The 19,797-nt window shown below is 47.5% G+C and overlaps 1 protein-coding gene across 1 annotated transcript in view; it reads left to right on the forward strand.

The window, feature by feature from the left end:
* Positions 1-429: 429 nt before the first annotated feature.
* The window catches only part of phf6 (PHD finger protein 6), a 136,310-nt gene continuing 116,942 nt past the window's right edge, over positions 430-19,797 (forward strand). Inside the window, 4 exon segments of the mRNA XM_072506006.1 lie at positions 430-620; positions 8,843-9,002; positions 9,580-9,604; positions 9,607-9,683. Coding sequence (XP_072362107.1) covers positions 8,862-9,002; positions 9,580-9,604; positions 9,607-9,683 — 243 coding nt within the window. The 5' untranslated portion in view covers positions 430-620; positions 8,843-8,861.

Below are 19,797 nucleotides of genomic sequence, written 5' to 3' on the forward strand. Positions count from 1 at the left end.
CATGGACAGTGACCCAGGGCTGGGATTCGAACCCAGGTCCTCAGCGACGCAGTCCCAGTGCTAACCACTGCACCACGTGCCGCCCTGAGGGGACATAATTTTAAGATGATTGGAGGAAGATATAGGGGAGATGTCAGAGGTAGTTTCTTTGCACAGGGAGTAGTGGGTGTGTGGAATGCACTGCCAGTAGAGATTGTGGAGTCAGTCATTCGGGACATTTAAGCGACTCTTGGACAGGCACATGGACAGCACTAAATTGAAGGGGTGTAGGTTAGGTTGATATTTAGATTAGGATAAATGGTTGCACAACATCGTGGGCCGAAGGGCCAGTACTGTGCTGGGCTGTTCTATGTTCTATCTCTCATTTCAGTCCCAATCCTTTGGCCTTCACGAATGTCTCCACTGCCTCCACCGTTCTGAAATAGAGATCCTTGTATTGTACGTCACCCTCAACTTCGCAGAATAGACCCTCCAAAGCGTGCGCCTTCGCCTGTCCAAAAAGTCACCCGTCTTTTTGCCAAATCTGCCGTCAAATCTTGGTAAATCCATATATCAGCCAAGGGGATGACTTTTGAGGAGAAATTAAACAGATTGGGCTTATAACCGCTGGAGTTTAGAAGGTGAGAGGGGATCTGATTGAGGTGTATAAAATACTAAAAGGGATTGATAAAGTAATCGTGGACCAAAGTTTCCCCTTGTTGGGCAATCTAGAACGAGAAGTCACGGATATAGGTTGCAGATGCAGTGAGTTTAGAACTGAGATGAGGAGGAACTACTCGCAAAGGGTGGGTAAAGTTGTGGAACTCGGCTGCCCCTGAGTGCAGTGGAATCTGAGTCATTAAATGGTTTCAAGAAAGAGATCGATATATTTCTGCGAAAGGGATATGGGGATCAGGTAGGGAGGTGGATTTGAGACCAGGAAGAGATCAGCCAGGATCTGATTGAACAGCGGAGCCGACTCGAGGGGCTGAATTGCCTACTTCTCCTAATTCCTATGATCCCCTCTCATTCTTCTAAATTCCAGTGAATACCGGCCCAATCTCTCCTCCGATGACAATCCCTGCCGCCACAGGAATCATTCTGGTGTTTGGAATACCACTCACTGTGAAAAAACCATTTTCTCATGTTGCCATTGTTTCTTTTGCAAAATATCATGTCCTTGCCCTCTGGTTCTCGATCCTGCCACCAATGGGAGCAGTTAGTCCCTATCTGTGCAGACCCCTCGGGATTTAGAATACCTTGCTCAAATCCCATTTGGAGAGCTGCTACACACATGATGGGCCAATGGCCCCTGGTGTGCTCCAAGGAGAACAGTCCTAACTTCTCCAACCTCACTGCATCACAGAAATCCCAGATCCCTCAAACCACTCTTGTGAATTTTCTCGGCACTCATTTCTGACGCCTTCACATCTGTTGTAAATGTGTTCTAAAGATGGTCTACGCCTGGGCAGGACTGGAACCAATGTCCTCGGGGGGGAGTGGGGTGGAGGGGGTTTGTTTGCTAACGCTGTTGGGAAGGGTTTAAACTAATGTGGCGGTGGATGGGAACCAATGCAGGAAGTCAGAGGGCAGTAAAGAGGGGACATAGAACATAGAACAATACAGCGCAGCACAGGCCCTCTCGGCCCACGATGTTGCCACTGAAACAAAAGCCATCTAACCTACACTATGCCATTATCATCCATATGTTTATCCAATAAACTTTTAAATGCCCTCAATGTTGGCGAGTTCACTACTGTAGCAGGTAGGCATTCCACGGCCTCACTACTCTTTGCGTAAAGAACCTACCTCTGACCTCTGTCCTATATCTATTACCCCTCAGTTTAAAGTTATGTCCCCTCGTGCCAGCCATATCCATCCGCGGGAGAAGGCTCTCACTGTCCACCCTATCCAACCCCCTGATCATTTTGTATGCCTCTATTAAGTCTCCTCTTAACCTTCTCTCCAACGAAAACAACCTCAAGTCCATCAGCCTTTCCTCATAAGATTTTCCCTCCATACCAGGCAACATCCTGGTAAAATCTCCTCTGCACCCGCTCCAAAGCCTCCACGTCCCTTCCTATAATGCGGTGACCAGAACTGTACACAATACTCCATATGCGGCCGTACCAGAGTTCTGTACAGCTGCAACATGACCCTCCCCGACTCCGGAACTCAATCCCTCTACCAATAAAGGCCAACACTCCATAGGCCTTCTTCACAACCCTATCAACCTGGGTGGCAACTTTCAGGGATCTATGTACATGGACACCTAGATCCCTCTGCTCATCCACACTTTCAAGAACTTTACCATTAGCCAAATATTCCGCATTCCTGTTATTCCTTCCAAAGTGAATCACCTCACACTTCTCTACATTAAACTCCATTTGCCACCTCTCAGCCCAGCTCTGCAGCTTATCTATATCCCTCTGTAACCTGCTACATCCTTCCACACTATCGACAACACCACCGACTTTAGTATCGTCTGCAAATTTACTCACCCACCCTTCTGCGCCTTCCTCTAGGTCATTGATAAAAATGACAAACAGCAACGGCCCCAGAACAGATCCTTGTGGTACTCCACTTGTGACTGTACTCCATTCTGAACATTTCCCATCAACCACCACCCTCTGTCTTCTTTCAGCTAGCCAATTTCTGATCCACATCTCTAAATCACCCTCAATCCCCAGCCTCCGTATTTTTTGCAATAGCCTACTCCGTGGGGAACCTTATCAAACGCTTTGCTGAAATCCATATACACCACATCAACTGCTCTACCCTCGTCTACCTGTTCAGTCACCTTCTCAAAGAACTCAATAAGGTTTGTGAGGCATGACCTACCCTTCACAAAGCCATGCTGACTATCCCTGATCATATTATTCCTATCTAGATGATTATAAATCTTGTCTCTTATAATCCCCTCCAAGACTTTACCCACTACAGACGTGAGGCTCACCGGTCTATAGTTGCCGGGGTTGTCTCTGCTCCCCTTTTTTGAACAAAGGGACCACATTTGCTGTCCTCCAGTCCTCTGGCACTATTCCTGTAGCCAATGATGACATAAAAATCAAAGCCAAAGGTCCAGCAATCTCTTCCCTGGCCTCCCAGAGAATCCTAGGATAAATCCCATCAGGTCCCGGGGACTTATCTATTTTCAGCCTGTCCAGAATTGCCAACACCTCTTCCCCTACGTACCTCAATGCCATCTATTCTATTAGCCTGGGGCTCAGCATTCTCCTCCACAACATTATCTTTTTCCTGAGTGAATACTGACGAAAAATATTCATTTAGTATCTCGCCTATCTCGTCAGACTCCACACACAATTTCCCATCCCTGTCCTTGACTGGTCCTACTCTTCCCTAGTCATTCGCTTATTCCTGACATACCTATAGAAAGCTTTTGGGTTTTCCTTGATCCTTCCTGCCAAATACTTCACATGTCCCCTCCTTGCTCGTCTTAGCTCTCTCTTTAGATCCTTCCTCGCTACCTTGTAACTATCCATCGCCCCAACCGAAACTTCACACTTCATCTTCACATAGGCCTCCTTCTTCTCTTAACAAGAGATTCCACTTCCTTGGTAAACCACGGTTCCCTCGCTCGACTCCTTCCTCCCTGTCTGACCGGTACATACTTATCAAGAACACGCAGTAGCTGATCCTTGAACAAGCCCCACTTATCCAGTGTGCCCCAACACTTGCAGCCTACTTCTCCACCTTATCCTCCCCAAGTCATGTCTAATGGCATCATAATTTGCCCTTCCCCCAACTCTTGCCCTGCGGTGTATACTTATCCCTTTCCATCATTAATGTAAACGTCACCGAATTGTGGTCACTGTCCCCAAAGTGCTCTCCTACCTCCAAATCCAACACCTGGCCTGGTTCATTACCCAAAAACCAAATCCAACGTGGCCTCGCCTCTTGTTGGCCTGTCAACATATTGTTTCAGGAAACCCTCCTGCACACACTGTACAAAAAACGACCCATCTATTGTACTCGAACTATATCTTTTCCAGTCAATATTTGGAAAGTTAAAGTCTCCCATAATAACTACCCTGTTACTTTCGCTCATATCCAGAATCATCTTCGCCATCCTTTCCTCTACATCCCTAGAACTATTAGGAGGCCTATAAAAAACTCCCAACAGGGTGACCTCGCCTTTCCTGTTTCTAACTTCAGCCCATACTACCTCGGAAGAAGAGTCCCCATCGAGCATCCTCTCCGCCACCGTAATACTGCTCTTGACTAGCAGCGCCACACCTCCCCCTCTTTTGCCTCCTTCTCTGAGCTTACTAAAACACCTCAACCCCGGAACCTGCAACATCCATTCCTGTCCCTGCTCTATCCATGTCTCCGAAATGGCCACAACATCGAAGTCCCAGGTACCAACCCATGCTGCCAGTTCCCCTACCTTGTTTCGTATACTCCTGGCATTGAAGTAGACACACTTCAAACCACCTACCTGAACACTGGCCCCCTCCTGCGACGTCAAATCTGTGCTCCTGACCTCTATACTCTCATTCTCCCTTACCCTAAAACTACAATCCAGGTTCCCTATTGCCCCTGCTGCATTAGTTTAAAGGACAGAAACATAAGCTAGAAAAGAGAAAAGTGGAAGGCATGGAAACAAATTGAACTGCCTAGTATGGCAGGGGGGGTGGGAGCCAGAGCAGTAGGTCAGCAGGAGACCAAATCTGAACAAAACACTCCAAGGTGTGGCCTCACTAACAACTTATATACAGTTGCAGCATAACCCTCCCTAGTCTTAAACTCCACCCCTCTAGGACAAAACTCCATTCACTTTCTTAATCACCTGTTGACAGGCAGAGACATCTGGGCGTGCATGTCCACGGATCACTAAAAGTGGCAACGCATTTGGATAAGCTGGTCAAGAAGGCATACGGCAACGGCAGCACAGTGGCGCAGTGGTTAGCATTGCTGCCTCATGGCGCCGAGGTCCCAGGTTCGATCCAGGCTCTGGGTCACTGTCCGTGTGGAGTTTGCACATTCTCCCCGTGTTTGCGTGGGTTTTGCCCCCCACAACCCAAAGATGTGCAGGTAGGTGGGTTGGCCACGCTAAATTGCCCCTTAATTGTAAAAAATGAATTGGGTACTCTAAATTTATTTTTAAAAAGGCATACGGCATGCTGACCTTCTCTCGGTCGGGGCATTGAATATAAAAATCGGCACGTCATGTTGCAGCTGTACAGGACCTTAGTTAGGCCTCTTTTGGAATATTGTGTACAATTCTGGTCGCCATACTACCAGAAAGATGTGCTATGAGGAGAGGTTAGATAAACCCGGTCTGTTCTCACTGGAACGATGGAGGTTGAGAGGTGACCTGATAGAGGTCTACAGGATTATGAGTGGCATGGACAGAGTGGATAGTCAGATGCTCTTTACTAGGGTAGGAGAGTCAAGTCCTAGGGATCTAGTTTTAAAGTGTGTGGGGGAAAAGTTTTAGAACAGATGTGTGAGGCAAGTTTCTTTACACAGAGGATGGTAAATATATGGAACGTGCTGCCTGGGGAGGTGGTGGCAGCAGGTACGATAACGGCATGGGCAGCATGCTAGGACAGTGTGTAGCACTGTTGCTTCACAGCTCCAGGGTCCCAGGTTCGATTCCCGTCTTGGGTCACCTGTCTGCGTGGAATCTGCATGTTCTCCCCGTGTCTGCGTGGGTTTCCTCCGGGTGCTCCGGTTTCCTCTCAAGTCCCGAAAGACTTGCTGTTAGGTGAATTGGATATTCTGAATTCTCCCTCTGTGTACCCGAACAGGTGCCGGAATGTCCCCCACATCCCTGCCCAACCCCGATAATCTTTCACCGACATGTAAATCAAGAATCTACCCCGCTCTGCCTTGTAAATACTCTGCTCTCAGAGTTCCAGAGGCTCACAACCCTCTTGAGAGAAAATAATTCTCCTTGTCTCTTCTTAAATGTGCGACCCCTTATTTTTAAACAGTAACCCCGAGTTCTAGATTCTCCCACAAAAGGTAACATTCTCTCCACATCTATCCTGTCAATACCCCTCAGGATGTTAAACACTTTGCTCAAGTTGCCTCTTACTCTATTTTTTATTTAAAAAATTTAGAGTATCCAATTCATTTTTTCCAATTAAAAGGCAATTTAGCGTGGCCAATCCACCTACCCTGAACAGCCTTGGGTTGTGGGGGCAAAACCCACGCAAACACGGGGAGATTGTGCAAACTCCACACGGACAGTGACCCAGAGCTGGGATTGAACCTGGGACCTCTGCGCCGCCGTGCTGTCCTGCCTCTTATTCTTCTAAACTCCAGTGGATATAAGCTTCAAACTTTCCTTGAGAGAACCCACACATTCCTGGGATGAGTCTAGTAAACTTTCTCCGAAGTAGTAATGCAATGACATCTTTCTGTAAAGGTGGAGACCAATACTGTCCACAATATTCCTGATGTCTCATCAATGTCCTGTACAGTTGAAGCATAAATTTCCTATTTTTGTAATCAATTCCCCTCACAATAAATACTGAACATTCCATTAAGTTTCCTAATTACTCGCTGTACCTGTATAGTCGCCTTCTGCAATTCATGCGCTAGGACATCCAGATCCCTCTGCAGCTCTGAGCTGTGTAATCTCTCACCTTTTGGATAATTTAAAAAATTTATTCTTCTTGCCAAAATGGACAATTTCACATTTCATAGAATTTACAGTGCAGAAGGAGGCCATTCGGCCCATCGAGTCTGCACCGGCTCTTGGAAAGAGCGCCCTATCCAAGCCCACAGCTCCACCCTATCCCCATAACCCAGTAACCCCACCCAACACTAAGGGCAATTTTGGACACTAAGGACAATTTATCATGGCCAATCCACCTAATCTGCACATCTTTGGACTGTGGGAGGAAACCGGAGCACCCGGAGGAAACCCACGCAGACACGGGGGAGGATGTGCAGACTCCGCACAGACAGTGACCCAAGCCGGAATTGAACCTGGGACCCTGGAGCTGTGAAGCAATTGTGCTACCGTGCGTACATATTATTCTCCCATTTGCCAGATCTTTGCCCATTCAACCTCTCCATGTCCCTTTGTAGCCTCCTTACATCTTCACAATTTATTTTCCGACCTATCTTTGTCGTCAGCAAATTTAGCAACCGCACCTTCAGCCTCTTCATTCAACTCATTGACATAAATTGTATAAATTTGTGACCCAAACACTGATTCCTGAGGCACACAAGTCACTTCTCTCGCCGCTCCCTCGCCACTGATCCCTGTGGCACACCACTCGTCACCCTCCTCTCCACTACCTTATCACTGATCCCTGTGGCACACCACTCGTCACTTCCTGGCCGCTTCCCCCGCCGCTTCCCCCGCCACTGATCCCTGTGGCACACCCCTGGCCGCTTCCTGGTCGCTTCCTCGTCACCCTCACCACTACCTTATCACTGATCCTTGTGGCACACCACTTGATACGTCCTCGTCACGTCTGAGTCATGTCCGAGTCACTGATCACTGTGGCACACCACTCGGCGCTTCCTGCCAACACAAAAATTATGATTTTATAGAATCATTACAGTGCAGAAGGAGGCCATTCAGCCCACCGTGTCTGTACTGACCCATTGAAACAAAATCCTACCTAGTCCCACACACCCCCACCCTATCCCTGTAACCCACAGTAACTTTACCTAACCTTTTGGATACTAAGGAGCAATTTATCATGTCCAATCCACCTAACCTGCACATTTTTGGACTGTGGGAGGAAACCGGAGCACCCGGAGGAAACCCACGGACACGGGGAGAAAGTGCAGACTCCACACAGACAGTCACCTGAGGCCAGAATTGAACCCCGGTCTGTGGAGCTGTGAGGCTGCAGTGCTAACCATTTAGCCACCGTGAGTTGAGGTCACAGTCAGGTCAGCCATGATTGTATGGCGGAGCAGGTATGGGGAGCCAAATGGCCGACTCTGAATTCAGATGCCCCTGGCATGCAGCACTGAGACAGCACAATTTAAAAGTATCGTGCATTCCAGTAGACTTATTTGGAGTCTGAACCTCTTAAGGTCAAATGGTACTCTGGGCTGATTTGTCACTGAGGCTAAATTTCACACTTCATGGCTTTTTCACATGTGACTCGTGTCTCACTGCTCAAACAGATATGAGACAGGCTCAGCTTGTATCCACTGGAGTTTAGAAGAGTAAGAGGCAAGTTGATTGAAACATAGAAGAACCTGAGGGGACTTGACAGGGTGGATGTGAAGAGAACATTTCCTCTTGTCGGCGAATCTAGAACTAAATAAGTAAGACAGATGGGAATTCTTTTCTGAGGGCTGCAACTTTGGAATTCTCTTACTGAAAATGTGGTTGAAGCTTTGAATATCTTTAAGGAAGAAGTAGATAGATTGTAGCTGAGCAAGGGGATGAAAGTGATCGGGGCTAGGCAGTAATGTGAAGTTCAGGTTAAAATGAGGTAAGCTGTGATCTTATTGAATGGAGGAGTAAGCTCGAATTCCGAGTGGCTACCCCCGAATTTGACTGTGTAGGAAGGTAGAGTCACGGAAAAAGAACATGTTTTGCAGTGACACCAACATCCGAGAATGCTGATGAAATGATCTGATTGAGTCAAACCAACTTCAAGGTGATTTAACTTGAATGTGAAGCTATGATATGGAAGAAAATCAATCTCTAAACGTTAATTTGTGAAGGATCCACTCTTTCAAAAATGTAGGAAAATGAATCTTAATCCTCATTTGAAAACTTGAGTTTGTCTCTATATTAGTGGGGCGGACAGAAGTCCTCTATCACATTACCAATCTATATATCCTGTTGGGGAATTGCCTGCCCATTCAAATAATTCGCTGTACATCTTTCTTTATACCTTTTTGAAAATTTCAGTTTGAGGCCACGTTGAAGGATGGCGGCTGCTGATTCCAAGGCCAAAAAGAGGGGTTCAAGACAACCAAAATGTGCTTTCTGTAAAGTGAATAAAGAAGAGCATTGTGGCCAGTTGTTAATAGCCCAAAGCCAGAAGATGGCAGCACATCACAAATGTCTGGTAAGTGAAGAGAAGCGGGAGTTGCTTGGAGCACGGAGTTCGATAGGAAGTGAAGCATCTCCCCACCTAAAGCTTCCTCTGATTTCCTTACTTGAAATTTAGGATATGCTAAAATGGTTGGTTTATGTTGGCGTTTTCAGTGACCATCATTGAATGACCCTGGACATGCAGATACTGACAAATTTGGTTTTATTCTTATTAAATCCAGATAGTCTTGTGTGTAGGAATTGATTGCAGAAACCCTGATGTGTATGATGGTATCCCACTGCATATGGCATTTGCTCACTGTGCTGGGGAAACAGCAGAGATGTGTGGTCATCTACATGGACTAATCACTAACTATCCCTTTGGCATGAGTGACTTGCTGGTCTAGTTTCCCTCCATTACTTTGATTGGCAAATTATTTTTTTCCACTCACCAGGACTTCTGTATTGTGCTCCAATTGCTTCATAAACCCACCATCCCCCGAATAGATTCGGCGATTATGTGGTGTGTAGTCAGACAAATTCTCTGGAGGTTGCATATGTAAAGGTTGTCCTGGCAGCAAACTTATGGCACTTTTTCTTCCTATTTCTAGTTATTTTCATCTGCTCTGGTGACCTCTCACACTCTGAGAATGAGACTCTTGGCGGCTTCTTGCTTGAAGATATCAAGAAGGAAATAAAAAGAGGAAGTAAACTGGTATGTAGCTTTACTAACTCACATTCTACCCTAAATTTTGAGGTGTGTGCAAAGCATGCACAAAAGTAGCAAATTTATTTGGAGAAAGAACCACTACATTTTTCCTTTTGTGCATGTCTGTTATTTCATGGTTCCCAGTTTCGAGCGATACACCAGTGCCATGTACCTCTGACTATCTCAATTTCCTGTCTGCTGTCTGCCCTTGCATGAAGTTACCTCAAGTTGTAGTACTAGGGTATACCAATATGAAGGACTGAGGTTTTATTCCCAGTCTCTGCTGATTTATCCAGTGGTATGGGGGTGCTGAGATTAGCAACAGCAATACTAGGTAGTGAGGGTGGGGGCAAAATAACCTACGTTACCGTCGGATTTACTCAATGACTCCTCCATTGAATCATATAAATTTCCCACGCAAGGTGATTATTTGAGTCCAATGTGTCTGTGCCAGCTGAAAGAGCATTATCCAATTTCATCCGCTTGCCTTGGTCTGTTACCCTGTGTAGCACGGAAGCACAGTGATTAGCACAGTTGCTTCACAGCTCCAGGGGTTCCGGGTTCGATTCCCGGCTTGGGTCACAGTCTGCACGGAGTCTGCACGTTCTCCCCGTGTCTGCATGGGTTTCTTTCGGGCGCTCCGGTTTCCTCCCACAGTCCAAAGATATGCAGGTTAGGTGGATTGGTCATGATACATTGCCCTTAGTGTCCAAAAAGGTTTGGTGGGGGTTGCTGGGTTACGAGGATAGGGTAGAGACGTGGGCTTGAGTAGGATGCTCTTTGTACGGGGCCGATGCAGACTCGATGGGCCGAACGGCCTCTTTCTGTACTGTAAATTCTATGATCCCAAGTGCTATGTAAATGCAATGGGGTTTCTGCCTTCCATCAAGCAGTAAGTTCCAGACCTCCTGCGACCCTCTGGGTGAGAAGATTTCTCTTCAACTTCCCTCTAATCTTTCTATCATTACTTCAATCTGTGCCACTGGCAATCAAACTCTCTGTAAATGGAAGCAGGTCATCCCTATCGATTCTTTCTCAAGCCACATTGTTTCATGCCCCAGCAATTTACTTTGATCATCAGCAAAGTCGTGGAAAGTGTCGGTGACAGTGCTGTCAAGCGATGCTGACCACAGCATTAACCTGCTCACTGACACAGCAATAACCTGCTAACTGACACAGCATTAACCTGCCCACTGACACAGCATTAACCTGCTCACTGACACAGCAATAACCTGCTAACTGACACAGCATTAACCTGCCCACTGACACAGCAATAACCTGCTCACTGACACAGCAATAACCTGCTCACTGACACAGCAATAACCTGCTCACTGACACAGCAATAACCTGCTCACTGACACAGCAATAACCTGCTCACTGACACAGCAATAACCTGCTAACTGACACAGCAATAACCTGCTCACCGACACAGCAATAACCTGCTCACTGACACAGCAATAACCTGCTCACTGACACAGCAATAACCTTCTCACCCGACACAGCAATAACCTGCTCACTGACACAGCAATAACCTGCTCACTGACACAGCGTTAACCTGCTCACTGACACAGCGTTAATCTGCTCACTGACACAGCAATAACCTGCTCACTGACACAGCGTTAACCTGCTCACTGACACAGCGTTAATCTGCTCACTGACACAGCAATAACCTGCTCACTGACACAGTGTTAACCTGCTCACTGACACAGCAATAACCTGCTCACTGACACAGCAATAACCTGCTCACTGACACAGCAATAACCTGCTCACTGACACAGCAATAACCTGCTCACTGACACAGCAATAACCTGCTCACTGACACAGCAATAACCTGCTCACTGACACAGCAATAACCTGCTCACTGACACAGCAATAACCTGCTCACTGACACAGCAATAACCTGCTCACTGACACAGCAATAACCTGCTCACTGACACAGCAATAACCTGCTCACTGACACAGCAATAATCTGCTCACTGACACAGCAATAATCTGCTCACTGACACAGCAATAACCTGCTCACTGACACAGCAATAACCTGCTCACTGGCACAGCAATAACCTGCTCACTGACACAGCAATAACCTGCTCACTGACACAGCAATAACCTGCTCACTGACACAGCAATAACCTGCTCACTGACACAGCAATAACCTGCTCACTGACACAGCAATAACCTGCTCACTGACACAGCAATAATCTGCTCACTGACACAGCAATAATCTGCTCACTGACACAGCAATAATCTGCTCACTGACACAGCAATAACCTGCTCACTGACACAGCAATAACCTGCTCACTGACACAGCAATAACCTGCTCACTGACACAGCAATAACCTGCTCACTGACACAGCGATAACCTGCTCACTGACACAGCGTTAATCTGCTCACTGACACAGCAATAACCTGCTCACTGACACAGCATTAACCTGCTCACTGACACAGCAATAACCTGCCTCACTGACACAGCATTAACCTGCTCACTGACACAGCAATAATCTGCTCACGGACACAGCAATAACCTGCTCACTGCCACAGCAATAATCTGCTCACTGACACAGCAATAACCTGCTCACTGACACAGCAATAACCTGCTCACTGACACAGCAATAACCTGCTCACTGACACAGCAATAATCTGCTCACTGACACAGCGTTAATCTGCTCACTGACACAGCAATAATCTGCTCACTGACACAGCAATAATCTGCTCACTGACACAGCAATAACCTGCTCACTGACACAGCAATAACCTGCTCACTGACACAGCAATAACCTGCTCACTGACACAGCAATAACCTGCTCACTGACACAGCCGTTAATCTGCTCACTGACACAGCAATAACCTGCTCACTGACACAGCATTAACCTGCTCACTGACACAGCAATAACCTGCTCACTGACACAGCGTTAACCTGCTCACTGACACAGCGTTAACCTGCCCACTGACACAGCGTTAACCTGCTCACTGACACAGCAATAACCTGCTCACTGACACAGCATTAACCTGCTCACTGACACAGCAATAACCTGCTCACCGACACAGCGTTAATCTGCTCACTGACACAGCAATAACCTGCTCAATGACACAGCATTAACCTGCTCACCGACACAGCATTAACCTGCTCACCGACACAGCATTAACCTGCCTCACCGACACAGCAATAACCTGCTCACCGACACAGCATTAACCTGCTCATTGACACAGCAATAACCTGCTCACTGACACAGCAATAACCTGCTCACTGACACAGCAATAATCTGCTCACTGACACAGCAATACCTGCTCACTGACACAGCAATAACCTGCTCACTGCCACAGCAATAATCTGCTCACTGACACAGCAATAACCTGCTCACTGACACAGCAATAACCTGCTCACTGACAAAGCAATAATCTGCTCACTGACACAGCGTTAACCTGCTCACTGACACAGCAATAACCTGCTCACTGACACAGCAATAACCTGCTCACTGACACAGCAATAACCTGCTCACTGACACAGCAATAACCTGCTCACTGACACAGGCAATAACCTGCTCACTGACACAGCAATAACACCTCCTCACTGACACAGCAATAACCTGCTCACTGACACAGCAATAACCTGCTCACTGACACCGCAATAACCTGCTCACTGACACAGCATTAACCTGCTCACTGACACAGCAATAACCTGCTCACTGACACAGCAATAACCTGCTCACTGACACAGCGTTAATCTGCTCACTGACACAGCAATAACCTGCTCACTGACACAGCAATAACCTGCTCACTGACACAGCATTAACCTGCTCACTGACACAGCGTTAACCTGCTCACTGACACAGCAATAACCTGCTCACTGACACAGCATTAACCTGCTCACTGACACAGCAATAACCTGCTCACTGACACAGCATTAACCTGCTCACTGACACAGCAATAACCTGCTCACTGACACAGCATTAACCTGCTCACTGACACAGCGTTTAAACAGCAATAACCTGCTCACTGACACAGCAATAACCTGCTCACTGACACAGCATTAACCTGCTCACTGACACAGCATTAACCTGCTCACTGACACAGCATTAACCTGCTCACTGACACAGCAATAACCTGCTCACTGACACAGCAATAACCTGCTCACTGACACAGCAATAATCTGCTCACTGACACAGCGTTAATCTGCTCACTGACACAGCGTTAACCTGCTCACTGACACAGCAATAACCTGCTCACTGACACAGCAATAACCTGCTCACTGACACAGCAATAACCTGCTCACTGACACAGCAATAACCTGCTCACTGACACAGCAATAACCTGCTCACTGACACAGCAATAACCTGCTCACTGACGCAGCAATAACCTGCTCACTGACGCAGCAATAACCTGCTCACTGACACAGCAATAACGTGCTCACTGACACAGCAATAACCTGCTCACTGACACAGCAATAACCTGCTCACTGACACCGCAATAACCTGCTCACTGACACAGCATTAACCTGCTCACTGACACAGCATTAACCTGCTCACTTACACAGCAATAACCTGCTCACTGACACAGCAATAACCTGCTCACTGACACAGCGTTAATCTGCTCACTGACACAGCAATAACCTGCTCACTGACACAGCAATAACCTGCTCACTGACACAGCATTAACCTGCTCACTGACACAGCGTTAACCTGCTCACTGACACAGCGTTAACCTGCTCACTGACACAGCAATAACCTGCTCACTGACACAGCATTAACCTGCTCACTGACACAGCAATAACCTGCTCACTGACACAGCATTAACCTGCTCACTGACACAGCAACAACCTGCTCACTGACACAGCATTAACCTGCTCACTGACACAGCGTTAACCTGCTCACTGACACAGCAATAACCTGCTCACTGACACAGCAATAACCTGCTCACTGACACAGCATTAACCTGCTCACTGACACAGCATTAACCTGCTCACTGACACAGCATTAACCTGCTCACTGACACAGCATTAACCTGCTCACTGACACAGCAATAACCTGCTCACTGACACAGCGTTAACCTGCTCACTGACACAGCATTAACCAGCTCACCGACACAGCATTAACCTGCTCACCGACACAGCAATAACCTGCTCACTGACACAGCATTAACCTGCTCACTGACACAGCATTAACCTGCTCACTGACACAGCATTAACCTGCTCACTGACACAGCATTAACCTGCTCACTGACACAGCATTAACCTGCTCACTGACACAGCAATAACCTGCTCACTGACACAGCGTTAACCTGCTCACTGACACAGCATTAACCAGCTCACCGACACAGCATTAACCTGCTCACCGACACAGCAATAACCTGCTCACTGACACAGCAATAACCTGCTCACTGACACAGCAATAACCTGCTCACTGCCACAGCAATAATCGGCTCACTGACACAGCAATAACCTGCTCACTGACACAGCAATAACCTGCTCACTGACACAGCAATAATCTGCTCACTGACACAGCGTTAACCTGCTCACTGACACAGCAATAACCTGCTCACTGACACAGCAATAACCTGCTCACTGACACAGCAATAACCTGCTCACTGACACAGCAATAACCTGCTCACTGACACAGCAATAACCTGCTCACTGACGCAGCAATAACCTGCTCACTGACGCAGCAATAACCTGCTCACTGACACAGCAATAACGTGCTCACTGACACAGCAATAACCTGCTCACTGACACAGCAATAACCTGCTCACTGACACCGCAATAACCTGCTCACTGACACAGCATTAACCTGCTCACTGACACAGCATTAACCTGCTCACTTACACAGCAATAACCTGCTCACTGACACAGCAATAACCTGCTCACTGACACAGCGTTAATCTGCTCACTGACACAGCAATAACCTGCTCACTGACACAGCAATAACCTGCTCACTGACACAGCAATAACCTGCTCACTGACACAGCATTAACCTGCTCACTGACACAGCGTTAACCTGCTCACTGACACAGCGTTAACCTGCTCACTGACACAGCGTTAACCTGCTCACTGACACAGCAATAACCTGCTCACTGACACAGCAATAACCTGCTCACTGACACAGCATTAACCTGCTCACTGACACAGCAACAACCTGCTCACTGACACAGCATTAACCTGCTCACTGACACAGCGTTAACCTGCTCACTGACACAGCAATAACCTGCTCACTGACACAGCAATAACCTGCTCACTGACACAGCATTAACCTGCTCACTGACACAGCATTAACCTGCTCACTGACACAGCATTAACCTGCTCACTGACACAGCAATAACCTGCTCACTGACACAGCGTTAACCTGCTCACTGACACAGCATTAACCAGCTCACCGACACAGCATTAACCTGCTCACCGACACAGCAATAACCTGCTCACTGACACAGCATTAACCTGCTCACTGACACAGCATTAACCTGCTCACTGACACAGCATTAACCTGCTCACTGACACAGCATTAACCTGCTCACTGACACAGCATTAACCTGCTCACTGACACAGCAATAACCTGCTCACTGACACAGCGTTAACCTGCTCACTGACACAGCATTAACCAGCTCAACGACACAGCATTAACCTGCTCACCGACACAGCAATAACCTGCTCACTGACACAGCAATAACCTGCTCACTGACACAGCAATAACCTGCTCACTGACACCGCAATAACCTGCTCACCGACACAGCATTAACCTGCTCACTGACACAGCAATAACCTGCTCACTGACACAACAATAACCTGCTCACTGACACAGCAATAACCTGCTCACCGACACAGCAATAACCTGCTCACCGACACAGCAATAACCTGCTCACTGACACAGCAATAACCTGCTCACTGACACAGCGTTAACCTGCTCACTGACACAGCGTTAACCTGCTCACTGACACAGCAATAACCTACTCACTGACACAGCATTAACCTGCTCACTGACACAGCAATAACCTGCTCACTGACACAGCAATAACCTGCTCACTGACACAGCGTTAACCTGCTCACTGACACAGCGTTAACCTGCTCACTGACACAGCAATAACCTGCTCACTGACACACCAATAACCTGCTCACTGACACACCAATAACCTGCTCACCGACACAGCATTAACCTGCTCACTGACACAGCAATAACTTGCTCACTGCCACAGCAATAACCTGCTCACTGACACAGCATTAACCTGCTCACTGACACACCAATAACCTGCTCACCGACACAGCATTAACCTGCTCACCGACACAGCAATAACCTGCTCACTGACACAGCAATAACCTGCTCACTGACACAGCATTAACCTGCTCACTGACACTGCAGTAACCTGCTCACTGACACTGCAATAACCTGCTCACCGACACAGCAATAACCTGCTCACCGACACAGCAATAACCTGCTCACCGACACAGCGTTAATCTGCTCACTGACACAGCAATAACCTGCTCAATGACACAGCATTAACCTGCTCACCGACACAGCATTAACCTGCTCACCGACACAGCATTAACCTGCTCACCGACACCGCATTAACCTGCTCACCGACACAGCAATAACCTGCTCACCGACACAGCATTAACCTGCTCATTGACACAGCAATAACCTGCTCACTGACACAGCAATAACCTGCTCACTGACACAGCAATAATCTGCTCACTGACACAGCAATAACCTGCTCACTGACACAGCAATAACCTGCTCACTGCCACAGCAATAATCTGCTCACTGACACAGCAATAACCTGCTCACTGACACAGCAATAACCTGCTCACTGACACAGCAATAATCTGCTCACTGACACAGCGTTAACCTGCTCACTGACACAGCAATAACCTGCTCACTGACACAGCAATAACCTGCTCACTGACACAGCAATAACCTGCTCACTGACACAGCAATAACCTGCTCACTGACACAGCAATAACCTGCTCACTGACACAGCAATAACCTGCTCACTGACACAGCAATAACCTGCTCACTGACACCGCAATAACCTGCTCACTGACACAGCATTAACCTGCTCATTGACACAGCAATAACCTGCTCACTGACACAGCAATAACCTGCTCACTGACACAGCGTTAATCTGCTCACTGACACAGCAATAACCTGCTCACTGACACAGCAATAACCTGCTCACTGACACAGCATTAACCTGCTCACTGACACAGCGTTAACCTGCTCACTGACACAGCAATAACCTGCTCACTGACACAGCATTAACCTGCTCACTGACACAGCAATAACCTGCTCACTGACACAGCATTAACCTGCTCACTGACACAGCAATAACCTGCTCACTGACACAGCATTAACCTGCTCACTGACACAGCGTTAACCTGCTCACTGACACAGCAATAACCTGCTCACTGACACAGCAATAACCTGCTCACTGACACAGCATTAACCTGCTCACTGACACAGCATTAACCTGCTCACTGACACAGCATTAACCTGCTCACTGACACAGCAATAACCTGCTCACTGACACAGCAATAACCTGCTCACTGACACAGCAATAATCTGCTCACTGACACAGCGTTAATCTGCTCACTGACACAGCGTTAACCTGCTCACTGACACAGCAATAACCTGCTCACTGACACAGCAATAACCTGCTCACTGACACAGCAATAACCTGCTCACTGACACAGCAATAACCTGCTCACTGACACAGCAATAACCTGCTCACTGACGCAGCAATAACCTGCTCACTGACACAGCAATAACGTGCTCACTGACACAGCAATAACCTGCTCACTGACACAGCAATAACCTGCTCACTGACACCGCAATAACCTGCTCACTGACACAGCATTAACCTGCTCACTGACACAGCATTAACCTGCTCACTTACACAGCAATAACCTGCTCACTGACACAGCAATAACCTGCTCACTGACACCGCAATAACCTGCTCACTGACACAGCATTAACCTGCTCACTGACACAGCATTAACCTGCTCACTTACACAGCAATAACCTGCTCACTGACACAGCAATAACCTGCTCACTGACACAGCGTTAATCTGCTCACTGACACAGCAATAACCTGCTCACTGACACAGCAATAACCTGCTCACTGACACAGCAATAACCTGCTCACTGACACAGCATTAACCTGCTCACTGACACAGCGTTAACCTGCTCACTGACACAGCGTTAACCTGCTCACTGACACAGCGTTAACCTGCTCACTGACACAGCAATAACCTGCTCACTGACACAGCAATAACCTGCTCACTGACACAGCATTAACCTGCTCACTGACACAGCAACAACCTGCTCACTGACACAGCATTAACCTGCTCACTGACACAGCGTTAACCTGCTCACTGACACAGCAATAACCTGCTCACTGACACAGCAATAACCTGCTCACTGACACAGCATTAACCTGCTCACTGACACAGCATTAACCTGCTCACTGACACAGCATTAACCTGCTCACTGACACAGCATTAACCTGCTCACTGACACAGCAATAACCTGCTCACTGACACAGCGTTAACCTGCTCACTGACACAGCATTAACCAGCTCACCGACACAGCATTAACCTGCTCACCGACACAGCAATAACCTGCTCACTGACACAGCATTAACCTGCTCACTGACACAGCATTAACCTGCTCACTGACACAGCATTAACCTGCTCACTGACACAGCATTAACCTGCTCACTGACACAGCATTAACCTGCTCACTGACACAGCAATAACCTGCTCACTGACACAGCGTTAACCTGCTCACTGACACAGCATTAACCAGCTCACCGACACAGCATTAACCTGCTCACCGACACAGCAATAACCTGCTCACTGACACAGCAATAACCTGCTCACTGACACAGCAATAACCTGCTCACTGACACCGCAATAACCTGCTCACCGACACAGCATTAACCTGCTCACTGACACAGCAATAACCTGCTCACTGACACAACAATAACCTGCTCACTGACACAGCAATAACCTGCTCACCGACACAGCAATAACCTGCTCACCGACACAGCAATAACCTGCTCACTGACACAGCAATAACCTGCTCACTGACACAGCGTTAACCTGCTCACTGACACAGCGTTAACCTGCTCACTGACACAG

This window comes from Scyliorhinus torazame, chromosome 5, assembly GCF_047496885.1.
Source record: "Scyliorhinus torazame isolate Kashiwa2021f chromosome 5, sScyTor2.1, whole genome shotgun sequence".
NCBI classification, from domain to species: Eukaryota; Metazoa; Chordata; class Chondrichthyes; order Carcharhiniformes; family Scyliorhinidae; genus Scyliorhinus; species Scyliorhinus torazame.